The following is a 27790-nucleotide window of genomic DNA, read 5'->3' on the forward strand; positions in this document are numbered from 1 at the left end:
TATGTATAGGGAAAAAAACATCATTTAGTTAGGTTTGATTCTATCCCCAGTTTCAGGCATCCACTGGGGGTCTTGGGATGTATCCCCTGAAGAGAAGGGGACAGAATTCCATGGGCGTTGATTTCACTTTGTAAAAATTTAACAAGCTGTAGACTTGACTTGTCACCTTCTACTTTCTTGTACTTATGTTACACGTCAATGAAAAAGTTAAAAATTGTGTTACAATTTGCATCCATGTTTTACGTCCTTTGGTAAATTCTAAGAATTAAATGCTATTATTTTAAGTTTTGACTCTCATCAACAATATATAAAATGTGATTTTTGCTTTCAAATTAATAGTTATGATCATTTTCTAATTTTCCATGATTTACACATTTAAAAAAACTGAGTATTTTCCTCTTTAACTTTTTATTTGAAAACATTTCAAATCTAGAGAAAAAGCTAAGAGAATAATATAGTGGACACCAACTTTACACTTTTTGCTAAATTTGCTTTCTCTTTCTGTCTCTGTTTACACACATACAAATATACACATATACTTATATGTGTATATGTGTGTGTATATATGTATATTTATTTTTATATTTCTGAACTTTTTGTAAAGAAGTTTTAGACATCATGATAATTTACTCCTAAAATATAAGTTAAGAATAAGAATATTCTTTTAAATAGCCATATACATTTACCACACCTTTAAAAATGAACAATAATTTCATAGTATCAAGTAATATCTAGTCCATATTCATATTTCCACAATTATTCCAATATGATCTTTTCTAACTGACTAAAAAAAAATATCCATGATTAAATAAATTCATTCACTCACTGAATGTAGCTGTTTTGTCTCTTTAGTCTCTCTTTATCTGAAACAGTCCTCAGCCACCAGCATCCCACCACACTTCCTTTTATGACATTGAACATTTTCAAGTTTAGGTCACTTGAAACCCCTCTGTTTGTTTTTGAAAGTGTGTGACCATGCTTGATTTTGCAGGCTTATATTACAAAAGTATTATAGCTTTTCAGAAGCACACGTATCAGCAACTGGAACAAATTTACAGTTGGGGCTATTGGTTAAACGGAGCAAGACACTGGATCTCCAGTTGGGCCCCAGATGTTTTTACGGAGGGAAAGAGAAGCAGTAAGAGCTTTTAAATCTCACAGGATTGCTTTGATCATAGTCACATTTCATCCTCTGAAACGTATCGTGAGGCTTTTCCTTCATATTGGCATTGTGTATCATTCAAGAATCAGTTAGTATAGAACCAGTTTTAAAGACCTGAAAATGCAGTGACAGCCAAGAAGGATATTTTGAAGTTTGAAATGATCCCTATATAAATAGAACGGATCAGCATAACTTTGGGATAAAATTAGCCGACACTTTGTGGGCTCTCCAGCATGTGCCTGTTTGCTTGGTGCCGCTCTCCTGATAAATCACAACAAAGCTTCCAGAGGAAGAGGAAGGATGGACGGCACCGCTCTCCCTGTCAGTACACCCGCAGCTGCCAAGCTAGTTAAGAGAAATTTCCTTGAGGCTCTAAAGTCAAATGACTTCGGAAAATTGAAGGCCATTTTAATCCAAAGGCAAATAGATGTGGACACAGTTTTTGAAGTTGAAGATCAGAATATGGTTTTGGCATCTTATAAACAAGGTAAAAATTATAGGTGTAGTTGGTAATTGGTAAAAGTTTTAGGTGTAATTGGTAAAATCGATAGAAGATGGAGTTTTTTAATGCACAGCGTCAGTCACCCACTCTCAATCAATGACTCTATTGTTTCTTTAAGTATATATTTTAAAAAAGTATTTCTAATTTAATCTTTTCTTTCTCGTTAAAATAGATTGCAACATGGAGATATATATGTACTTTTTAAAAAAAAATTGTGGTCTCCCTTTTTTTCTTTCTCTATCCTTGTACTTGGAATTTGAAATCCTGGCCAATCATATTGAGTAGCGCACTTTCCTTCTATTTCTAACTTTTCTTTTGCCTATAATGACATAGAATAAAGAAAACATCTCTAGATTATGGCTAAAGAGACTGTTCAGATGGTATGAGTGGCTTGGGGACAGGCAGATAAGTCTCTTTTAACACAGCCACTTAAAGATATGTCATCTCTATGTCCCTCTCTATCAACAAGTGGATTTTGCCCCCATTTGGAGAGTTAATGAATGCATAAGGTTGTGCCTTGATGCATCTTGATGGTTCTCATCATTTTAATGAGTTTTCAGTTTAGTCAGGAAAGTTGAACCAGAAAAAAAAAGTTAACTTTTCCCCTTGAATAATAGATCAAAATTGTAGATGTACTTAACACGGATTATCTGTGTTCTGAAGAACTAAGGATAACAAAAAATCAGAACTGATTGTTTTTTAATCAAGGGACTTTCTGGAACTCATGGTTAATGAATCAGAAATAAATTAGAAGAGTACAGCTTCTAATTTCCCAAATCAGCTAGTTATGGGGGAACTTGAGTAGCGAGGCCATCTGGTGAGCGGACTGCAAACAAATACCATGTTCAACATCACTTCTGTTTAATAAAATAGATAAGGTCTTGTATGTGGCATTTAGAGAGAGACAACCATTCTTAGTTCATGTTTAAAATGCATTCCATGCATATATAAATCATCAACACCATCAATTTTCAGCAACTAATGCTAAGGGTATATAGTTCTACATTAATTTACTGTACTCTGATTATGAGTTCTGAAGGGTAGAATAGCTGAGGCCAGTTTATAATTAATACTTGCAGGCTTTATAATCAATTAACATTGCTATTTGATTGGAAGATAAAAATGAGGTCTGTTTTTTAAAAAGTAGTTAATAGGGGGTTCTGTTAAACAGAAAGAGAGGATACTGTAAAATGAGGTTACTTTCATCACATGGATTTGTTCCGTGAAAGACGATCTGAATGCTCAATACATGTTTAAGGGTTTTTTTTAAAAATTTACATTAGGGCCCAATGTAAAATAACTTGGGTCTAAGTCAGTGGATAATTTGCCTGACCCTGAGTTGTAAAGACTGCCTTTTCTTATCTCCTGAGCATGCGGAGGTTCTGAGGTTGTGAGAAAGGAAGTTTTAGGGGCAAGCTCCAGGGAAGAAAGGTGCTGTTTCTCTTGCTTCCAAAGGTGTCATCCCCCTAAATGAGAAGAATTTTAAATTCTTTCTGTCACTCTGAGCCAACTCCTGTGGTCCTCATAGAGCAAACATTTTCATTCATGCTAATGGGTATTTTCATAGTGTTAGGACTATGTGATGTGGCTTTCAATTAGGGAGACAGCAAATTACACCCTCTGGGAAAGGAAAGGAACAGTTCTGTTCTTATGTATTCCAGATGGATGTATGTACAGAAATAATAGGATTTATGGTCATATCTTCAGGGTTGATGCAGGAAATTGTATGTGTCTGTGTGCGTATAGAAAGCAATACACTCACTCTCTGTTTGATATGAATATGGGTATGAGACTATGCAATCTGAAACCTGAATTAAAGCCTCCTTTTTCTTCAAAGTTTCCTCAAACTTTTTCACACTTCTTCCAGCCTAATTATCAGATCTTTTAATATTTTAGTCATGGTGGAAGTGATAAATAGAATCCCAGTTGCTAGCCAAGCAAAATAGACCTAAGTGGTTATTTCAATTTCTTAAAGCCACAGAGGAATTCCTAGGGAACAGCTGAGCAGGCTACACTGGTCGGTTAGTTAGTTAGTTAGTTAGTTAGTTAGTTAGTTAGAGTTAGTTCCTTTCTGAATAATTCTAATGAGACCTTTTTCTGTGCAAGATTCAAGTTTGTGAGGCTTTATTAAATCACAGGAGACTTCTGGATGTGGAATTGTTATGTACTAGTTTTTGGCTTTTTTAAAGCACTTTGGAAAGCTCTATGCAGAAAAGTATACAAATCATAAGAGTGCAGCCAAATTAATTTTCACAAAATAAACAATCCTATGTTTCCAGCATCCAGATGAAGAAGCTGAACATGGCTTGTTTACTTTTAAAGTGTAAGAATCTTCCCTCAGGCTTGTTATTTTTGTCTTAGTAAGCAAGACAATGTGTAAAACCTGTAACAGATACCATGCTACCTCTAAATTTGCTTGTGTCATTAATAATATAATCTATCTTCAACATCCGATTGTCCTGGGGAAAATCAACAGTGGCACAATTAATCCCAAACCATGTTTATTTCTTTTGGGACACATCATAGCACTTTTCACAGGATTTCTAAGAGTGACCACATTTCCCCTCTAAAGATAGTATGTCTAAAGCCAGGATGAAAATGAGGTTATAATTTTTGGAAAGGTAACCCAGAATTCTATTGGCAAAGAAATCAACTTGGGATGTGAACATTGTTCCCCCAAATCCACAATCCAATTGGTACACCAGCAATCAAAAGTTGACCTCCTGAGCAAATATAGAACAAAGCATCTGAAAATGCACTTCTCTTTCCCGTGTGATAGAGAACAGACTTAGAGGCCAGCGTCCAGAGCTCAGGCTCACACTGTGGGACCTGCCTAGCCCCAGCACCTACTCATGATTCTTAAAGTTAGATCTTGTCTTATTGGGTCAAGTTATTTTTAAACCTCATAATTCAGTCTTCAGATAAAGTCATGTTTTATTAATTTAAAAAACTTCTCTCACACTTTGTAAAGCAAACATTGAAAAACATTTCAGTTGGCATTTGAGATACGTCCTAGAGAAGGGCAGAGATATGGGTCTTAAAAGCAAACACCAGGAAGCAAAATGACATCTCCCAGACGATCACTTTAAAATGGGAAGAAAAGTTAAACACGCGAACAACTTTTTAACTTCTAAATGCAATAAATAGCTGCATCGCCCAGGGATGTCAATGATATAAAGTTTATTATATTCCAAGAACACAGTATATAGGGTAAAAGCCGGGTCTCTAAGAAAACTCAAGCATGAACATCCATAAAACTGTTTCCAAAGGTTTACCCAACTACACATCTCGATTCTCCCTCAGATGTCGGAGTCCTGGCTTGTACGTGATCTGGGCAGAATATCATCCGTATCTCTTTGGGATGAAATTCCCTGGTTAGCAAGGTTAACCAGAGTCCTTTTATTAATCAGTGTAATGCAGTTAAGTCCTCTGTTTATGGCCTCAGCCACAGGTTCTTTGGTCAGTAGTGGTATTTTTAATTAAAATAACCAATGAATGATTTCACTGGAAATCTTTCTGGCGGGTACTCTATCTACTTTACTAAGTAGCACCTGCCATCCAGATATCTTAAACGCTCTTATTTCCACTCTCTTCATGAATAATCTCTTTTTCACCTAATTTTCCTCTTTGCCAGAAATTCACTCTTCCAGCTCTCCTAAGATCCTCGCAGGGTTCTTTTCCATTCCTTGGTGTTCAAATTGTTTTTCTTTTCAATTTTACTTGTCAAGCTTACGTTTTTCCCTTCTCTCTCTCCTGGGAAAACTCTGACATTTATCCCAAAAATATTAGCTATTAACAAATAGCCAAGGCTTGTGCTGCGGTCTCTAATCCTCCAGGACTGTGTAAATACATGGACACAGTTGGAGCAAATGTCTGCTAATCCAGCCACGAGCAAGGCGTGTAATCTTTGGCTGTAACAGCGGAATCTTCTTGGGTGTGGGCTCTTCGGACTCGGATAACATCAGAGTTGGTAACTGCTGCAGAGCTCAGGCTTAGCCGAAGGTTTCCCCGAGGTGTGAGGTGCATGCATCCCACGGACCCTGCAGCAGGATCCAGTCTTCTTCCCGAGGATGGCTGAGCCCTTCGCTCCTTGCCAGGATTCCTGAGCCCGGGGCCTACTCAGCTACGCCGGCAGCTCTCTTTGGTTTCTGATATAAACTACACACACGTGGGGTTAGTCTGCACATTTTTTTTTGGGGGGGTCAAACTTCTCACATTCCTTCAGATCTGTCACCTACAAGTGACGCTGGTTTCGAAGTGAACTGAATGTCGCCTTCAGAGTACCGAAGGCTAGTTAAGATTTGGGGAGACCAGAATGTGAGTTGGCCTCTGTTAGTTACTCAGACACTCGAACTTTATGCTACTTAATCTATACAAGATATTATCCTAGCCCTGGCCTGTGGTGCTCAGTGGTTAGAGTGTTGGCCTACGTACTGAAGGAAGGGTCTTGGGTTCGATTCCCGGTGAAGGGCACGTACCTGGGTTGCAGGTTAGATCCCCAGCCCTGGTCAAGCTGCGTGTGAGAGGCAACAAATCCATGTGTCTCTCTCACATTGATGTTTCTCTCTCTCACATTGATGTTTCTCTCTCTCCCCTTCCCCCCTTCCCTTCCACTCTATCTTAAAAAAAAAAAAAATCCTCCAATGAGGAATAACAAATAAAGAAGGAAAAAAAAAAGATAATATCCTATTTGTAAAGTGGAGGCTCTGTCAAGACCCTCTCTAAATCCTGTGCATGCTGATAATCTCTGAGATTAAGAAGGGGAATTACAGACACGGATAATGTGTCATGGTCTGGGGAAAGGTAAAAGGAACTAAACACTTTAAATCCACTTGGCTGTGGCCTGGATTCGAAGTTCCCTGTGGGATTTTTGCAGAGAAGGAACCTGTGCCCGCGTATCCTCAGTTAAGCTCCTTGCTCAAGCAGAGGTCTTCTGCCAGGAGCAGCCGCTGCACCGACGGCAGACCTGGGGCCAGCGTGTGTGTGGTTGACATTCTGGAGAGGCAGCAGCTTCTTCACTGCCCCCAATGGCTTTGCTCCCAGGTTCTGCTCCACCCGGTCCTTCCTGCCCTCTGAGCACCTGCAGAGGTGAGCAGAGGGGCCCTTTCCAAGACAAACGCTAAAAATAAATCACATTCTAGTTTCTGAAGCCCTGGGACCATTCTGCTGTGGAAACAAGGGAGGGAGTAAAATATGACTCTGCCTGGTTCACCCTATTTCTCTCAGGCTGTGCCTGTGGGTGATGGTATTTTGGAGGACAAATTCAGATCTCTTGACATAGCAGCATGGACACCAGTATGTTAATAGGTGCTGCGTGGCTGTGGGTTTTTGAAGACAGCTTTGCCTCAGGCTTGATCCTCAGTGAGGGCAGGTGTGGTGGAAAGCACACGGTTGTACACAGTGACCTGTGGCCTCAGCCTCATTTTAAGGTGGTGATTGTATTTGGGCGGCCTCTTGGATATGGGCTGCTCCTGTCTCTGCAGCAGGCTTTTCTGCTATGCTCACAATTGAATTATCCAGAACACCCTCCCCTCACACCACCACCAAAGTTCTGCAACCCAGCTCCAAGATACACTTCAGGAGACCTTGATCGTCTCCACCAGTCTGACCTCTTCCTATTTCTCCCACCTGGGGGCACCACCCACCTACACACATCCCCATCTAGGGGAGGTGCGCTATTCCATGCAGGGGGTCGGCTGAATTCCAGGACCTAAGGCTGTCCCAGCCCAATGTACCAGTTAATTATTATAGGACACCAAGATACAGCTGACTGAGAGGCCAAGGATGATGGATGCATGTAATAAATGGGCAGGATAGAGTCTCTAGGTGCTACTGGGAATTTAAGAGGCAGAAAGAAATCAACAAGCAAAGGCATTTCCAAATCAGAGATGTGACATGTTATAGATGAATCTGGGATCTTCTTTCCTTCCTCGTGATTTGTGAAGCAGGCTTGGTGCTAAACCTATTCTGCTTCCACAAAGACAAAGACAGATGGAAAGCCTGCATTGCAGATATCCTGAGTCCATTAGCTTGGACTGAGGCAGGAGACTTATGGCTCCAGCAGTCTGAGAAAGTGGCAGTTTTCTCATCTGGAAAATGAAAGACTTGGACTGGATAATCTTCCCTCCAGCGCTAACATTCTGTGTGTCTTTGATTTTACATCAAAATGGTGTTTTCTTAATCAGCTCTCTGCTGCTTCCTTTCAGGGATCATTTTTCTTCCCATTGCAGAAGCAGGCATGAATTTCCAATCAGTGGCTGCATAGAGCTGTCTAATCTTTGCTGCTAATCGGCAGGCAAAACACACCCCAGGTTTCAGATCTGGAACCAGCTTCTTTCCAAGACAGTTAGAAAAGACTGCCTTTGCAAATTGCTTGTTGAGGAAGTTTGAGTATTAAAATGACTGATTGAGTATTAATGTTAAATGTGATTCACTCATTATCAAAAGTAGGTTGCACACCATATAGTTTAACAACTCTGTTTGGAACACAGATGCAATGTACACAGTTACATAAAGATGTATAAATGGGTATATACACATAGATTATGTGTGCATATTTATTTACACACACACACACACACACACACACACTACAGGCACAGGACTGGCATTCCCCAGCTATCTGATACTATTTGTCTCTGCCAGGGAAAGTCCATATCACCAAATACTTTTCCTTCTCAGCGACAATAATCTCAAATTAGTATCTTAGAACTTAATTCTTATTTGTTGAATACAGATTTCTACCCAAATTCAGATAATCCTAAGAGGGTCACTCTTAAAACCATCCTCAGTTCATTATACCTTAGTGTGAATTAACTTTGTATTGCTTTTTAAAGAGAAGATTTAGATAATGGAAGATTTGGGAAGAAGAGAAAGTAAAATGGCCCTAAAATTCTGATGGGATGAAAAAGAGATTAAAGTGTGTGTGTGTGTGTGTGTGTGTGTGTGTGTGTGCATGCACATACGTTAGAAGGTGGGCTGCAGAAAAATAAACTTTAGTTTGGGCTCCTTCATTACTTCAGAATTAATGAGCATTATGCATGACCCTCTAAATGGCCTCTTTAAACTAAATTATTTCCCCCCTCTGGATAGGGGGACAATAGTTTATTTATTTTTATAAATAAGAATACATCCACAAGGCCCTAAATGTAAAGGCTCAAAGAGGGCATTCAAGGACAAGGAAATCAATGGCCTAGTTCCCCGACCCCCCAGTTCTTAGAGACCACCACTGTACCAGTCTCTTGTTCTAGGTGTTTATAAATATACACACATATGATGGCGTATTATACACACTGTTCAGGTTCCTGCCTCTCTCTCTCTCTCTCTCTAAATACTATATCTTGAGATTTTTCCATATCAGTAAACACAGAAGTGCCCCTTCTTTGTAATGGCTCCGTAGTATTAGATTGTATGGATGTACCATAATTTATGTGCACTGAGGTTGTTCGTGATCCTTAGCCATCGAGAACAATGCTGTCGTGTAGTGCATGTGGTAGTGCGTGTTTCTGTCCACAGGCCAGGCGGCCAGGATTCATAACTCCTGGGAACTTCATACCCTTCACAAAGAGTTTCACATTTCACACTGAGTGATTATACTTGTAGGATAAATACCCAGGAGGAGCACATATGTAGTGTTTTTCACTAAAATGAGAGAATTTAATACCTGATCCCCTGGTCTTCATCCTCTGAGTGCCCCCAGATCCTCAGAAATATCACATATTCTAGATTTATTCTGACCTCATTCTAATCAGGGAAGAATACAACTTTACTTCACTTGTTCTGGGCCCTACATTTTTCATTTATAAAACTTATGATTGGATTAACTTTTTGGCAGCTCCATCCCCCTGTTGGCTCATTTTGAGATTACTGTCAACTCAAATCCACAGGCCTTCCCTCAAATAAATTACTATTAAATCATAGTCTGCTTACCTAGTATGTGTATAGTGGAATTTTTGCAACCTGAAAGCAAACTTCTGATTTATCCATGTTAAATTGTATTTTGAGCCATGGCTGGGTAGCTTAGTAGGTTAGAGCATCATCCCAATATGCAGGTTCAATCCCTGGTCTGGGCACATACAAGAATCAACCAATGTATGCATAAATAAATGGAACAAATCGATGTTCTTCTCTCCCTATTTGCCTATCTCCTTCCTCTCTCTCTCTCCAATAAAAAACATTTCAAAAATGCATTTTGTTGCTTCAGCCCTAGACTCTCTTCTATGCTGTTGAACTCTCTCTGCATCTGCATCTTGCCATCTATCTTTCATCTTTCTGTACCTATTTTCATTCCCCACTCATAGTGAGCTTAATGCCATGGCTCTAGGTATTGACACTGAAAGAAGATTCATCAAGTTATTTTTGTTATAGTTTGTCAAATATGGCAATTGTTGGAGCCTTGGATAAAAAGAACTAGCCCAGTGTTCAGAAGTCAGAGATAGAGGGGAAAAGGAGAGAGAAAAAAACATTTCCAACTAATGAGAAAAATTTATCTAAGATCTCACTTCTAGGAACAACTATGCTTCTCCTGACCAATTAATTTGTATATAGTTGGTGGGCATAGTTAATTGCATAGCATAGGTTTTGCTGTTTATTTCCTGCCAGGAAGTTCAAAGGCAAACTTGCAGTACAGTTCTAGTGTGTAGATATGGTGGGAATTTTGTGTACCTATTTACCCTTGACCTCTTTTTACTTTCCTACCTTATTTTTTTGCACTTATTTTCTAGGTTATTAAAAAATTTAGTGTAAAATTTGTGAGTTGCCTTAAATTCTTCTTTTGAAAAAGGTATTGTGTAAACTGACAAACAGGCAAATAAAATCTTGGTGTGACAAATTTTGTAAAGACATCAAATACATTCACACCTTAGATTGACAACAACAGCAACAACTATTTGGAAAAGAGCTGCGATGGAATAAAAATTTTAAGCTTGTAATTAAATCTTTGACATCATTCAAGACAATGATTGGTATCTTAAAAATTCTTAAATACTAGGGGCCCAGTGCACGAATTTGTGCACCCTGAAAGGAACTGTGGGCCACGAGGCTGCAGTGAGCACAGGGGTGGGTCTTGGCCCATCCTCCTCACCCCCACCTGGCCCCTCCCTCCATGGCCCCAGTCTCCTGTCTGCTGGCAGACCTGCTCCTGCTGCCGCCATTCCCACGCGCTGACAGTGCCGGCCCCACTTGCACCCGCTGATGGCATGGAGTGATTGGGGCCGACACCAGCAGCAGGTGCAAGTGGGGCTGGTGCCATCAGTGGGTGCGAGCAGTAGCTGCTGCCCCGATCGCCCCTCAGGAGCAGGGGGAGGTGAAGAAGCTCTCAGGGATGATTGGGGCCAGCAGCTGCCGTTCACACCTGCTGATGGTGCTGAGTGATCAGGGCTGGTGCTGGGCGCCAGCAGTGGGTGTGAGTGGTGTCTCTGGTGCCAGCAGCAGGTGCAAGCGGGACCGGCACTGGCAGCAAGTGCGAGCGCCCGGCGGCACTGTGGCATGTAGGAGCAAAGAATTTTTAGTAACTACCCCGCCTTGGTCTGGCGCCCCTGCTCACCTGCTTCACCATCCCACCTCAGCTGATGCCCGCCATGTTCCATGCTCTTCCACCTGCTGCCAATGCCCGCCATGTTCGCGTGTGCCCCCTGGTGGTCCGCGCACATCATAGCGACTGGTTATTCGGTTGTTCAGTTGTTCCACTGTTTGGTCTATTTGCATATTAGGGTTTTATATATATAGATGAGTCTTGTGTAACTTACCATATAAAATAAAACACAATCACAAAAATGAAAGTCTCAAACTCAAAGGCCTAGGAGAGCCAGGAAGGTAAAGTAAGTAAAAGAACAAAGTAATAGAGGCTGGTAGAAATAGTAAGTACTCAAGAGCACCTGTCCCCCTTTGTACATCCAAATATGACACTTAACTAAGCATTTGTAAACCCATTCGTTACTAGTTTACAACTTCTTTTTTTTAAAATATATTTTTATTGATTTTTACAGAGAGGAAGGGAGAGGGATAGAGAGTTAGAAACACCGATGAGAGAGAAACATCGATCAGCTGCCTCCTGCACACCCCCTACTGGGGATGTGCCCGCAACCAAGGTACATGCCCTTGACCGGAATCGAACCTGGGACCCTTCAGTCCGCAGGCCGACACTCTATCCACTGAGCCAAATCAGTCAGAGTCTAGTTTACAACTTCTGAATCATCTCCCTGCCCCAATTTTATAAATATGACCAAAGTAAAATACTCTAAAAGTCCTCGTAAAACATGGGGAAGTCCTAGGCCAAAAAGCTAAACTTTCTTTCCCTTTCTTTTTCAGGTTATTGGTTGCCTAGTTATAAGTTAAAGTCTTCTTGGGCAACAGGCCTGCATCTCTCTGTCTTGTTTGGTCACGTGGAATGTCTTTTGGTGCTACTGGACCACAATGCTACAATCAACTGTAGACCCAATGGGAAAACTCCTCTTCATGTGGCTTGTGAAATGGCCAACTTGGATTGTGTTAAGATCCTTTGTGACCATGGAGCAAAGCTCAATAGCTACTCCTTAAGTGGACACACAGCTTTACACTTTTGTACAACTCCAAGCTCCATTCTGTGTGCCAAGCAATTGGTTTGGAGAGGTAAGCCTTTCTGGGTGGCTGACATTGTAATCTATTTGCATATTCATGGGTTTGAAACTTGGTGATCCTGTCTTATCTCAGACAATGTAGTAGGTATATTCATACATTAAGCATAAGTCAGGGGCCCCCCAAAATACATAGAAAGATAGATAGATAGATAGATAGATAGATAGATAGATAGATAGATAGATAATGTTATGTTGGTGCAGGCCATTCAGTGATGATCTCATTGGAATAATGTTTTGTTTTGTTTTGTTTTGTTTTTAATTGTTGGAGGCTTATTAACTTACACAAGTATTTATTTAGCTCCTATGATGTATCAGGTAATGTGCTAAGTAAGTGAAAAAGAAAAAATAGTTTCTGCCTTTAAGGAGCTTATATTCTAGTAGGTGAGATAAATGTTACAAAAATAAATTCATAAATATAAAATTATCAATTGGGAAAAGAGCAAAACAGGCACTATGAAAAAGAATGTCATGCAGGAACTATTACAAAATGTTTAAGACTTTTCTAAAGATATGATATGTAACTGAACCTTTATAATGGGAGATAGCTAGCCATTAAAAAGAAATGCATCCAAAAAGAAGAGTCTAGGTCTGGAAAATAGTATGTGTAAAGTTGTTAGGAGAGCAAAAAACTTGGAATATTCAACAAATGTAAGAAGGCCAGTGAGGCCAGGGTATCATGGTTATGGGGCTGGGATGGGAGGACAAGAGCATAGAACGCAGTGTCACAAGATGACACTGGATGTGTTAGACCACATATGACCTGCTAGAGGCCAAGGTATGGTGATTAGAAATGGAGCCATTGAAGAGTTTTAAGCAATAAAATGACATGGTTTAATTTTCACTTAAATTCATCATTCTGTAGTTATGTAGAAACTAGAGGCCCAGTGCATGAATTCGTACATGGGTGGGGTCCCTTGGGGTGGCCTGTGGGGATCAGGCTGAAACCCACAGTCCAATGCAGCCTGCAGCTCCTACCTGCCACTCTTGCTCATTCTGGCCCCACTGTGCCTGCAGTGGGCTCGTGCCCAATCAGTCCCCTCTCAAGGGGAGTGGCCTGCGGGATCGGGCTGAAACCAGCTCTCCAACATCCCCTGAGGGGGGCCGGATTGTGAGAGGGCACAGGCCAGGCCGAGGGGCCCCACCAGTGCACTATTGGCGCCAGGGAGGGACCACAGGAGAGCTCCAGGGCTTGTCCAGCCCCATCTTGCACAGTCCCAATTGGCCAGACCCCAGCAGCAAGCTAACCTACCGGTTGGAGCATCTGCCTCCTGTAGTCAGTGCATGTCATAGCAAGCAATTGAGTGGCCTTAGCTTATTATTACCTTATTACACTTTGATTGGTTGAACGGTCAGCCAGTCAACCGGACAACCAGACACTTAGCATATTAGGCTTTTATTATATAGGATAGGGTTGGAGGAGGCCAAGAATGGATGCTGGGAGACGATCAGAGAAGCTATTGCAATAGTGTAGTTGAGAAGGGCAAACTTCAATAGGAAGATTAGAAGATGCGTTTGCAATATGTTTTACATGCAGAATTGATGTGATTTGGAGATGGATTAGAAATGAGTTCGGGGGTGATCAGTGAAGGAAAAGGAAGTTGTGAAAGTAACTGTATGATTCTAGCTTCAGAAATTGGGTGGATAGGGATGTCATTTCTTTAAAATAGGGAAACTTAAGGAATAAGCAGTATATGGGGAAAATCTTTATATCAGGTGGTTTATTTAAGTCAAGTTTATATGAGCATAATTTCCATACAGTAAAATTCACTATTTTTGAGAAACATATAGTAGTGAAAACATCACCACAATCATCTCAAAAAATTCCCTGATGCCCTTTGTAGTTAATCACCTCACTCTTACCCCATCTCCAGTGATCACTGATCTGTTTTCTGTTTCTATAGTTTTGTCTTTTTCAGAATGTCATGTAAATTAAATAATACAATATGTAGCCTTTTGAGTTTTGTTTCTCCCAGTTAGCATAATGCATCTGAGATTCATCCAGGTGGTTGCACTGACCAGTAAATTAGACCTTTTATTGCTGAGTAGAATTTCTGGTGTAAATATAACACAGTTTACTCACAAGAAGGACATTTTTATCGCTTCTATTTTGGGGCAATTTTTATTTTATTTCAATGTTTTTATTGATTTCAGAGAGATAGAAACATCAATGAGAGAGAATCATTGATCAGCTGCCTCCTACACGCCCCCTACTGGGGATGGAGCATACAACCTGGGCATGTGTTCTGACCTGGAATCGAACCATGACCTCCTTGTTCATGGGTCGATGTTCAACCATTGAGCCACACCAGCTGGGCAGTTTTAAGCAATTTTGAAAAAATGCTGACATAAACATTTACATACAGGTTCTTATGTGGATATGTTTTCATTTCTTTGGGTAAGTACCTAGAAGTGGGATGATGGATCATATGGTAAATTTATAAGTGCTAAACTGTTTTCTAAAGAGTCTTACTATTTTTCATCCCCACCAGCAACGTATAAGAGTTCCAGTTGCTCTTCATCCTTGCCAAAACTTGGTAATGTCAGATTTAAAAAAATTTTATTTTAGTCATTCTAATAGGTATATAATAGTATGTCATTATGATTTTAGTTTGAATTTCACTAATGACTAAAACTATTGAATATGTTTTCATGTATGTATTTATCAGGTACATATTCACTTTGGTGAAATGTCTATTCATATCTGTAGATCCTTTTTTAAAAAATGGTTATTTGTTTTCTTATTATTGATTTATGAGAGTTATTTACATATTTTGGATACTAGCTCTTCTTTAGATATGTGGTTTGCAAATATTTAAACTGATTTTTTGACTTTTCATTTTCCTACCAGTGTCTTTAAAAGAACAAAATTATTTAATTTTGGTAAATTCAGTTCATCATTTTACCTCTTATGGTTTGTGCTTTTTGTGTTCTAGCTAAGAAATCTTTGACTAATCCAAATAAATATTTTTCTTCTTAAAGTTTTAAAATTTCAGGTTTTACTTCTAGGTCTTTGATTCATTCATCTTGAGTTATTTATTTATTTATTTATTTATTTATTTATGTATATCCTATATAATAAAAGAGTAATATGCAAATTAACCATCACTCCAACACACAAGATGGCTGCCCCCATGTGGTCAAAGATGACTGCCCCCATGTGAACATAAGATGGCCACCACAAGATGGCCAGCAGGGGAGGGCAGTTGGGAGGGACCAGGCCTGCAAGGGAGGGCAGTTGTGGGTGATCAAGCCTGCAGGGGAGGGCAGTTAGGGGTGACCAGGCTAGCATAGGAGGGAAGTTGGGGGTGACTGGGCCTGCAGGGAAGGGAAGTTGGGAGGGACCCAGGCCCGCAGGGGAGACCAGTTGGGGGGGACCAGGCCAGCAGGGGAGGGCAGTTGGGAGGACCAGGACTGCAGGGGAGACCAGTTGGGGGGACCAGGCCAGCAGGGGAGGGCAGTTGGGAGGACCAGGACTGCAGGGGAGGGCAGTTAGGGGCAAACAGGTTGGCAGGGGAGCAGTTAGGCATCAATCAGGCTGGCAGGGGAGTGGTTAGGGGGTGATCAGGCTGGCAGGCAGAAGTGGTTAGTGGCAATCAGGAAGATAGGCAGGCAAGCAGTTGGGAGCCAGCAGTCCTGGATTGTGAGAGGGATGTCCGACTGCCAATAGGATTGGGCCTAAACGGGCAGTCGGACATCCCTTGAGGGGTCCCAGATTGGAGAGTGTGCAGGATGGGGTGAGGGACACCCCCCTCGTGCACAAATTTTGTGCACGGGCCTCTAGGGGTATAAGGTAAGGGTTGAGGGTCTTTTTTAAATAGATGTCCAATTCTTTTGACACATCATTTGTTGAAAGGTCAATTCTTTCACCATTGAATTTGCCTTTTATCTTTATGAAAAATCAATTGGCCCTGGCCGGGTGGCTCAGTTGGTTAAAGCATCCTCCCGGTACACCACTGTTGCAGGTTTGATCCTTGATCAGGACACATATGAGAATCAACCAATGAATGCATGGATAGGTGGAACAACAAATTGATGTTTGTCTCTTTCTTCCCCGCCCCCTCAAGCCAATCAATAAAATTTTTTTTAAAAAAATTAATTGGTCAAATATGTATAGTTCTATATATGTATGTATATATGTATGGTTTGATATACAAAATAGATATACAAACTTTAACGGAGATAGCTCAATTTTGAAACTGAAATATATTTTAATAAACACTGCCTTTATTATTATTAAAACTTTATATATATATATACATATACATATATATATATATATATATATATATATATATATAATGTTTTCTAGATAATGCTTCACTGACTTGATTGCTATAGATTTGTACTAATTCTCAAAGTCACTTCTAATCTAGCAATGACTCCTCCCAGATTAGTTTTGAACATGAGAAGTTTCAGATTTCTTTGACATCAAAGTGACTAAGTCAAAAATGCACTTGACATAAAAATATGGATTTCAGAAAAGAGCTCTGGACTAAGGCTGTCAGTGTAGAAATTGTTGGCCTATAGACTATATTTGAAGCTAAATAAATCAATGAAATCACCTAGATAAATACTGTAGAGAGTGAAAAAGAGAACCTAGGACCAAACCCTGATAAATTCTTACATTTAAATGTTATGGAATGGAGAGAAGCCAAGAAATGAGCATAAAGGGGATTGGTAAATAAAACTGGAGAAAGCCCAAGAATATTTTGGCACCACAGAGACTAATAAAGAGGCAGTTCAAGAAGGAGAGAGTGGTCAGCTGTACTGATAACTACTTAGAGGTTTAATTAGATGTTCATTAAATTAAGTGACAGAGTTATCACTGACAAAAAGAGTTTTAATGAAATGGTGGGTATTAAAGCCAGATTAGAATGATATAAGGTATAAATAGGAGGTTAGAAACTAGAGATGGCATATGTTAATAATTGTTACAAGAAGCTTGGCTGCAAAAGTGAGCATAAGAATAGAATGATTGCCCTGGCCAGTGTGTGGCTCAGTTGGTGGGAGTGTTGTCCAACATTCCAAGAAGTGGCAGGTTCAATTCCTGGTTAGGGCACATACCCAGGCTGTGGGTTTGATTCCCAGTCGGGGTGCATGTGGGAAGCAACCAATCAAAGTTTTTCTCTCACATTCATGTTTCTCCCCCTCTCTCTCTCCCCACTTTCTCTCTTTCTCATTTTTTAAAAAAATATTTATTGTTGAGATTATTATAGATGTCCCTCTTTCTCCCCCATAGCCCCCCTCCACTCCGTTCCTGCCCTACCCCAGGCTTTCGCCACCCGATTGTCTGTGTCCATAGATAATGCATATATGCATATAAGATCTTTGTTTAATCTCTTCCCAACCCCACCCCACCCACCTTACCTCTGAGAATTGTCAGTCTGTTCCATTTCCATGCCTCTGATACTGTTTTATTCACCAGTTTATTCTGTTCATTAGATTTCTTATTCATTTATTTTTAGATTAAATTGTTGATAGATATGTATTTGTTGCCATTTTGTTGTTCATATTTTTTATCTTTTTCTTCTTCTTCCTCTTCTTAAAGAATACCCTTCAACATTTCATATAATACTGGTTTGCTGGTGATGAACTCCTTTAGCTTTTTCTTATCTGTGAAGCTCTTTATCTGACCTTCAATTCTAAATGATAGCTTTACTGGGTAGAGCAATCTTGGTTGTAGGTTCTTGCTATTCATCACTTTGAATATTTCTTGCCACTTCCTTCTGCCCTGCATAGTTTCTGTTGAGAAATCAGCTGACAATCATATGGGCATTCCTTTGTAGGTAACTAACTGCTTTTCTCTTTCTGCTTTTAAGATTCCCTCTTTGGCCCTAACCGGTTTGGCTCAGTGGATAGAGCGTCGGCCTGCGGACTGAAGGGTCCCAGGTTCGATTCCGGTCAAGGGCATGTACCTGGGTTGCGGGCACATCCCAGTAGGGGGCATGCAGGAGGCAGCTGATCGATGTCTCTCTCTCATCGATGTTTCTAACTTTCTATCCCTCTCTCTTCCTCTCTGTAAAAAATCAATAAAATATATTTTTTTAAAAAAAGATTCCCTCTTTGTCTTTAGCCCTCGGCATTTTAATTATGATGTGTCTTGGTATGGTCCTCTTTGGGTTCCTCTTATTTGGGACTCTCTGTGCTTCCTGAACTTTTAAGTCTATTTCTTTCACCAGGTAAGGAAGTTTTCTGACATTATTTCTTCAAATAGGTTTTCAATACCTTGCCCTCTCTCTTTTTCTGGCACCCCCATAATGTGAATGTTGGTACCCTTGAAGTTGTCCTGGAAGCTCCTTACACTATCTTCATATTTTTGGATTCTTTTTTCTCTTTGCTCTTCTGGTTGGGTGTTTTTTGCTTCCTCAAATTTCAAATCATTGATTTGATCTTCAGAATCCTCTACTCTACTTTTGAATCCCTGTGTATTATTCTTTATTTCAGTCAGTGTATGCTTAATTTCCTACTGGTCCTTTTTTATTCTTTTGGAGGTTTCTAGAAGATTATTGAGTAACCTTATAACTGTGGTTCTGAACTCTATATCCAGTAGTTTGCCTTCTTCCATTTCTTTCATTTGTGACATGTTTCTTTGTTTCCGCATTTTGGCTGCTTTCCTATGTTTGTTTCTATGTATTGGGTAGACCTGCTATGTCTCTTTGAGTTGGTAGAGTGGCCTTGTGTAGTAGGTGTTCTATAGGGCCCAGTGGCTCAGCCTTCCCAGTCACCTGAGCTGAGAGCTCTAGGTGCACCCCTTTGTGGGCTGTGAGCACAGTCTTGTTGTAGTTGAGACTTGATTGCTATTGGTTTTACTGGGAGGAATTGACGTCCAGACCAGCTGTGTCTACAGTGGAAGAGCTGCTGTGAAGGAGACACCCTATGGAGCAGGACTTGCTTTAGAGGGGCGTTGGTGCTCACTGAGCCTGCCCCTTGCGTGTGTCACTTATGGATGTGAAGAGTTGTAATCTGACCACTGGTACACTGGCTCTTGGGTCTCCAGGGAGGTGCAAAGTCAGCCACTGCCTGGGGCCACTCAGCAGGAGCTACAGAGAGATCTGCAGATTCCTCCTCTTTGTATTGGGTTTGGAAGTGCCTAGGTGAGGCCCAGCTGTCAAGCAAGTCAGGCTGGTGCTGGTGCTGGGTCTTGGGCCTTTTATTGATAGGTTTGGGGCTCCCTGACCCAGCTGCAGCTTGTTTGAGATTTTAGCCTGAACAAGGACAGGGCATTCATTTGCAAAACTGCTGCACACAGCTTGAGTGAGGTTGTAAATTGGATGAGGTGGGGTCTTAGGGAATCACAAGGGCAGAGCAAACAGAAATGGCTGCCAGTCAGCCCTGCGACCAGGGAGGTCCCAGCATAGGAACAATGATCCCTGCAAGCACCTCCATATGGGAGAAACCTGCCCCTGAGTTCCTGCCCCGATGCCAGACATTCCAGTTCCTCCTCATATGTGTCTATGTCCCCCAAAGCCTCGCCTTAGTGCTGGAGCTCAGAGGAAGTGGGACCTTGTAAGTTCAGTTCATGGTGCTGGCCTTTTAAGAGGAACAGCTGGGTCTCCAGCAGCCTCTGTGTCACTGAGCCACAATCTGCACTGGTTTTTATAGTCCATAATTCTTACTGCCCATAGGGACTTCTTTTCCCAGCTCTGGGACCCTGGGCTGGGGGTCTGGTGTGGGGCTGGGACCGCTGCTCCTCTGGGCAGCCTCTGCAGAGACGATCTCCCTCCCAATTAAAAACGTGGCACACGTGGGTGCCAGCCCAGCCTGTTTCGCACCCCTGCACATCCTACCAGTCTCAGTGTGCTTTCTTCTTTACTTCTGTAGTTGGAGGACTTCCATTCAGCCAGCTTTCCAGTGGTTCTGGATGATGCTTGTTCTGTATTTTAGTTGTGATTTTGATGTGGCTGTGGGAGGCGGTGGGTACAGGAGTTTACCTAGGCCACCATCATCAAATCTCCCCCTTCCTCTCTCTTAAAAAAAAAAAAGAAATAGCATTATTGCTGAAGGGGGTTAGGAGGTCACAGGAGAGTATTACCTATAGTTGGAGAGAAAAGAAAATGTTTGTATACTGAATGGAATGATTTATAGGAAGAAAACAGTTGAAGATGCATTAGACAGGATAACTGAAAGGTCCAAATTTTAGAGAAGTTGAGACAGGATAAAATCCAGAGACCATAAGACATATCCTCAATTTTAACAGATGGGCTGAAGTACAAGATTGCTTTAAGTGCCAGAGGCATTCATAGATTTGGTTGTAGTATGATGACAGTATCTGATGGTTTTTCCCTCTGAATAATGTATGAAGCCAAGTCATCGGCCAAAAATGAGAGCATAAAGGGTGAACATTTTGATGAGAGAGGGGAAGGTATGGAAAAGTCATGGGGAAATGATGGGAGAACTATTAAAGGGTTCCATGGCCTTCTCAACCTGTGAGAATTAAGGAGAAAACAATCAGCCCAGCTTGTGCTCCTTCTTGCCCTCCCTGGGAGGAAGGGCCTAGTGCAGAGACACCTGCAGAATGGTAGGTATCATCAGTGGGAGCTTATCCACCTGACTGCATGTGGCCATCACCTCCTTTCACATTTACTTATGGATTTAGTTTCAATTTAGATTTTAATTAATGAACTTAAACGTTTAAGCTTTTTATTTTTAGATGGTTAATAAATTATATATTTGTTTAATTCTTGACTTTTATATCAGTGCCTTCATCAACCACTGGCTGACAGAAAGCTGCCATCCCTGTCACTCCTCAGAGGTGTTACCACACACCTTTCCAGGAAGACACAGTTATTTCCCATCTCCTCTATCCCTGTCCACATAGGGAGACTACCCAGAGATTGGAAGGATTAGGCTGATAACAAAGAGAAAGAGTGGAAGTCAATTAAAGATACACTTACTCTTTAGAGCCATGGCACCAAAGGCCAAAGCCATAATGAAAAGAAAGATAAATTAGATGAAGCAAAAATATTCAATGTCTGTGTGGCAAACAGATCTTAAAATTAAAAGGTCATTATAAAATGGGAAAAATATTTGAGACTACATGACAGAGGGGGGAGGGGGGAGGGGGGAGAGAGAGAGAGAGAGACATTGATGTAAGAGAGACACATGGATTGGTTGCCTCCTCCCCCCCCCCCCCCCAGCCGACTGTGGCTGGGAATTGAACCTGCAACCCAGATACCTGCCCTTAACTGGGAATTGAACACGAGACCTTTCAGTGTGTGGGCTGGTGCTCTAATCACTAAGCAGCACCAGCCAGGGCAATATATAAAGAAAAGTATTAAAACTTGAAGGAGGTTAACAACTAAGAGAAATTTTTAAAGAAAGAGCAAAAGGACCAAGAACAGGAAAACATATTTCAGGGGAAAAAATGACAAATAAAGATAACAATGATCACCTACATTGGTAATCAGTAAAATGTCAATTAAAATAATAATTTATTGTTGTTTATTACGTTAACAAAGATGCAAAAGATTATAACTCGTATGATGACTAACTTATTAGGAAGTGCTTTCATATACTCTTAATGGAGTGTAAATGCACAGCTGGGTGGTGGTGGGGGGCAATATTTAAAGCTTAAAACCTTCTTTCACTCAAAGTTCACTTCAGGGATGAGATACTAATCTGAGACCCTTTGGTTCAGGGCTTTCAATTGTGTAGAGCCTCAAATTCAGGCTGTGGATTATTACCAAACCAGGTTATACATTGATTCAAAGAGATAACTGATGAGAAAGCAAGACATTTATCACGTAACAGAATTGTGCTAGGTCACATGATCTATATAATACACTAGAAGTGGAGACATTTTCCTAATTCTATAATAGTCTTCAAAACAGTGTAGTTATAGTGTATTTTATTATATATTTTTGCATTAGAACGTTTGATTGGTTAAAGTATACATTTAAATATACCACAATTTAAAAGTGGGTATATTGGCATTTATTATTTAAAAATATATTTTGTCTCAAAAAATTGTCTGATTTCTTTTGCCCTTGAAAAGTCATTAAAAAAACTAAAAAAATATTTAAATAGCTAATAGAAGAATTTTGAGCTGTATTACCTCCACACCATACAGACATTAATAATGATATTGTCCAGGAATATTCACTGACATGGAAATATTTTTTTAAAAAGTTTATAGGAGAATATGAACTGAATAAACTTACTTTTTGAAAATTTACATATGATTATGCATACTGAAAAATAGTATCCAAAGTATCACAGTCAAACTTGATACTATAGCTAATGGTTAGCTGTAGCAAAGCAACATGAAAAAGGAAATGTTATTTCAGATCCTTATTCCTAGGATAATATACGTGTGTTTTGAGAGTGATACCTGGTATTTTTTTTTAATGTGAATAAGATAATCAGGGAAATTTTTACCCATTTTATGAATAGATAAATAGAGAAAGGGGGAAGGTCAATGCTTGGAGCTGAGTCTGCTGGTCTGGAAACTCTAGATGACTGTGAGCATCTTGTATCCTTTCTTTTGTATTTTATGTCTTCAGCCCCTTGGGCAGGCCTCGGTATATGGGGAGTACTCAATAAACGGTCCCTCACTGATCTCAGAATGGCTCCAGGAGCCCTGGGTACATGGATGGGAATGAATGCCATCTAATACACGGAAACGGTTATTTCATGGTTAATGAAATGCTGCCGTTGGTCAGTTTTACCCTCTCAATCTCCAGGGAGAGAGCTGAAGGATGGAGTTTCTCTCTCTTGGATTATGTGGTAGGCACTTTGAGGAGAAGTCCCATACATCACTTCATGGCCGGACAGAGAGAGTTGAAACAACCTACAGACAAGAAAAATAAGTCAGGCTAACGTTAAACTCAGGACCAGAGAAGTCCATTAGCGGAAAAACCAATGCCATGGCAACTGAAAACCAATGTAATTTCATTTGCTATTTAATGGCCTCTTTATGGAAAAGTGCTCTTTGTGGAAAAGGCTAATTGAGGCCAAAAAATTGCATGCAATTTTCTCTTAAAGGACTTCTCTCTCTCTCTTTTTTCAATGTTGCAGAGCCTGCTTTGTCCCCATGCTGTATTTTTGTCTGCTAATTTTCTGTTGGCCTTTCTACTTAATGCTCCCCATCTCCTGGCCTTTGTTTCCTTTGGTATTAGTATAATAGTGTTCACCGGTTGAGAGGGCTTATTTACCTCAATGAAAATGTCCTCTCTCTGAATCCTGCATTTTCCTACCAATAAAGAGAGTCAGGTCAGGTTTAGCTGGCTGAAAAGCAGCATATTATTTCTACCTATTTCCTTTCGCCAGAGGAAAATAAAAGCTGCTTGCTTTACTCTGCAGGAAGCAAATCCTGACAGTGGGAGCAAAATCTGGTCCTGCAGGAGAGCCATAAAAATTCAAATGTTTCCTGGTGGAGCATGAGGGCAATATAAAAGAGACCGTGCCTTTTCAAAGACTGTCCCTGCTTCTTGGTGTGACAGTGACACAAGTTATCAGCATGTTAGGAAAGTCTCTAGTTAATGGTGACGACAGAGTAAGGCAAGATGTCACTGGACTTCTCTGTTAGTAAAACAATGGATATGCTGGCTTGACAGACACCTGTCTCACCACCCATCACCTCCCATCTTCACTTACGTTATCCCTCGTAATAGCACACCTCTGACCACCCTACTCATTTACACACAACTTGGAGAATTTTTTGCCCATCTGCTCTATTGTTAGTATCACCTATACAATAGAAATTTAATATTGTCTTCAAATTGATATTACTTACTAAGTTTAATTTTAAAGAAAACTTTATATCATTATAAAAATTAATTTATCACTGTAAAAATGATGGCAAAATCCTTTGCTGTACATAGAAGGTAATAGTAACAGTAAATAATAAGTAAATTCTTGACTTCCATTGGCCAAGGCCCTCGTCTCTTGGATGGCAGAGAATGATCCTAAAAAGCCTTGTCTTCTGGTCGCTGATGCTTCTAGAAGCATTGTCTCCAATCATTCTGCTGTGAATAAGTGAACTTGCAGTTCATTTAAAGGCCACCTCTTTTTTTTTTTTTTTTTTTTTTTTTTACATATAACACTTTATACTGTATAATGCTAGAGGCCTGGTGCATGAAATTTCATGCACGGTGGGGGGTCCCTCAGCCCAGCCTGCCCTCTCTCACAGTCTGGGACCCCTCGCTCCTTACTGCCTGCCTGCAGCAGAGGCGGAAGAGGCTCCTGCCACCCAGCTGTGAGCCCAGCTTCTGGCTGAGCGGCACTCCCCCTGTGGGAGTGCACTGACCACCAGGGGGCAGCTCCTGCACTGAGCATCTGCCCCCTGGTGGTCAGTGCGCATCATAGCAACCAGTCATTCTGCCGTTTGGTCGATTTGCATATTAGGATTTTATTATATAGGATACAGTCCATATTGAATTTTCCCCACTGGTCCCAATACTGTCATTTATATCTATTTTTCCCCCCATCCAGGATCCTATCCTAGATCACACACAGTCGTGTCTCCTTAGCCAACTTTAATTCCACCCAGTTCTCCAGTCTTTTTCTTTCTTCCATGGCATTGATATTCTAGTACTCCAGCCAGTAGTTTTCCAAAATGTCCTTTAATTTGTATTTACCTGATTGTTTTCTCATTACTACATTCAAGTTAAATATTCTTGGCAGGAATACCACCAAGGTGATATTCCTAAAGATTTAATTTTCTTGAAATTTAGTAGCTTAATTTAAGATGTGTATTGACATTAAGCATTGTGTAATAGATTTTGTGGAATAAAGTACCCTTTCAATTTCTAGATTCAGTTCTTTCTGCAGTTCAGGGAAATTTTTTGTATTTTATCATTAACTATAGTTGTCTCCATTAGATCACCTGTGTCTGTCTGTCATATCTATTAACTCTCTCTAATTGTGTTGTCATTGGTGTTTTTCTTCTGCATACACTGTAATACACCCAGTCAGGCAGCAGGTACCCCTGCCTGGTAAAGAATGTTCCACATAAAATCATAGCACACTTTGAGAACCACTGCCTTAAGCAATGCTTTGTGAAGTTGATGGTCTACTTAAGGGTGAAATTTTAGAAGCATCTCCTTTAGAATCAGAAGTGAAACTAGTTTGCTGCTCTCACCATATTTCCTGGGCTCTGTCCTGGAGGTCCTAGCCAACCCAAAGAGAAATAAAATATATGAAGATGGGAAAGCAGGAGGTAACACTGCCATTATTTCACACACACTGTTTGTCTACAGAAAAAAAAAAAAAACAACAACCAACAAACTCTAAGGTTAAATGGTTAGAATTTATAATTGAGTTTAGCAGAGGTACTGCATTTGAGATCAATATACAAAAATCAATTGCATTTTTACATGCCAGAAACAAGCAGCAAGAAATTATAATGCAAGGAAAGATAGATTTATAATACCACACAAACTTAAGGGGCCCAGAAAATATATTCAACAAAAGGGTGGAAAAAATACAAAAATTGATTAGAAGACATTAAGAAGATACTATATTCGAGGTTTATTATGAAAAATGCAGTTCTTGATTACTCCCTCCTCAGAGGCAATCACTTTCACTTATTTTAGCTGATGAGTTCGATATTTATCTCCATATTGCTAAATAAATACCATTTTTCTATGCATAAAATTGAAAAGAATAAGTAGCAACAAAAGCAGTTTTCTGATGATCTATTGATTCATCATAATAGAAGGTGAGGATCTGGCTTCTCTTCCTTTCTCCCCACCCACCCCCCACACCCCACCTGCCCCCATACAGGTACCTTTCCTGCCCTCCATTCTCACAATGGAGTTATAACTATGCGGTTTGTACTAAACTAGGATGCCTTTTCCTTCTTTTTACAACATTTTGTTTTTCCCTACAGTTAATTGTCTTTTTTTTTTTTTTTGCTTTAGGCTTTAGTTTTCTATGTATAATCACTATTGTAATCCCCAACCTTTTGCCAGTAGTTTTATTTTATTTTTTTTTTATTTTTTTTTTAATAAATCTTTATTGTTCAGATTATTACAGGTGTTCCTCTTTTTTTCCCCCATAGCTTCCCTCCACCTGATTCCCCACCCCACCCCATGCCCTTACCCCCCGCCACTGTCTTCATCCATAGGTGTAAGCTTTTTGTCCAATCTCTTCCCACACCCCTCACACCCCCTCCCCCCTGAGAATTGTCAGTCCACTCCCTTTCTATGCCCCTGATTCTATTATATTCACCAGTCCATTCTGTTCTTCAGATTTTTTATTCACTTGATTTTTAGATTCACTTGTTGGTAGGTATGTATTTGATGTCATTTTGTTGTTCATAATTTTTATCTTTACCTTTTTCTTCTTCTTCCTCTTCTTAAAGAACACCCTTCAGCATTTCATGTAATCCTGGTTTGGTGGTGATGAACTTCTTTAGCTTTTTCTTGTCTGTGAAGCTCTTTATCTGACCTTCAACTCTGAATGATAGCTTTGCTGGGTAGAGTAATCTTGGTTGTAGGTTCTTGCTGTTCATCACTTTGAATATTTCTTGCCACTCCCTTCTGGCCTGCATAGTTTCTGCAGAGAAATCAGCTGACAGTCGTATGGGTGCTCCCTTGTAGGTAACTAACCGTTTTTCTCTTGCTGCTTTCAAGATTCTCTCTTTGTCTTTTGCCCTTGGCATTTTAATTATGATGTGTCTTGGTGTGGTCCTCTTTGGATTCCTCTTGTACGGGGTTCTGTGTGCTTCTTGAACTTGTAAGTCTATTTCTTTCACCAGGTAGGGAAAGTTTTCTGTTATTATTTCTTCTAATAGGTTTTCAATATTTTGCTCTCTCTCTTCTTCTGGCACCCCAAAAATTCGGATGTTGGTACACTTAAAGTTGTCCCAGAGGCTCTTTACACTATCTTCATATTTTTGGATTTTTTCTTTTTGTTTTTCTGGTTGGGTGTTTTTTGTTTCCTCATATTTCAGATCTTTGGTTTGATTCTTGGGGTAAGTTGATCTACAGTTGAGTTTCTGTATATTCTTTATTTCAGACAGTGTATGCTTAATTTCTGACTGGTCCTTTTCCATTTTTTTGGTATTCTCATTAAGATCCTTAAAGGTCTCACTAAGGTCCTCAGCGGTTTTTAGAAGATTCTTGAGTAACCTTATAAATGTGGTTCTGAACTCTATGTCGTCCAGTAGTTTGCTTTCTTCCATTTCTCTCATTTGTGACATGTTTCTTGGTCTCCGCATTTTGCTGCTTCCTTGTGTTGATGGAGTGGCTTTGTGTGGTAGGTGACCTATAGGGGCCAGTAGCTCAGCCTCCCCAATCACTTGAGGTGGACGCCTTTGGTACACCCCTTTGTGGGCTGAGTGCAAAGTCTTGGTGTAGTTAAGCCTTGATTGCTGTTGGTACACTGGGAGGAATTGACCTCCAGGCCAATTGGCTGTGAGGACCCGCTGTGTCTATAATGGAAGAACTGCTGCGCTGGAGACACGCTTATGGTGCAGGACTTGTTTCAGTGGGGTTTTGGTGCTCACTGAGTCTGCCTCTTGAATGTGTCACTTATGGATGTGAGGAGTTGAAATCTGGTGTCTCA

General features: G+C 40.4%; 1 protein-coding gene across 1 annotated transcript in view; it reads left to right on the forward strand.

The window, feature by feature from the left end:
• The first annotated feature begins 1364 nt into the window (after positions 1 to 1364).
• The window catches only part of ASB4 (ankyrin repeat and SOCS box containing 4), a 69142-nt gene continuing 42716 nt past the window's right edge, over positions 1365 to 27790 (forward strand). Inside the window, exons 1-2 of the mRNA XM_080663209.1 lie at positions 1365 to 1649; positions 11973 to 12272. Of these exons, the coding sequence (XP_080519335.1) occupies positions 1463 to 1649; positions 11973 to 12272 (487 nt within the window). The 5' untranslated portion in view covers positions 1365 to 1462. The remainder of the gene's footprint in view (positions 1650 to 11972; positions 12273 to 27790) is intronic.

This window comes from Plecotus auritus (assembly GCF_963455305.1).
Source record: "Plecotus auritus genome assembly, chromosome: 4".
NCBI classification, from domain to species: domain Eukaryota; kingdom Metazoa; phylum Chordata; class Mammalia; order Chiroptera; family Vespertilionidae; genus Plecotus; species Plecotus auritus.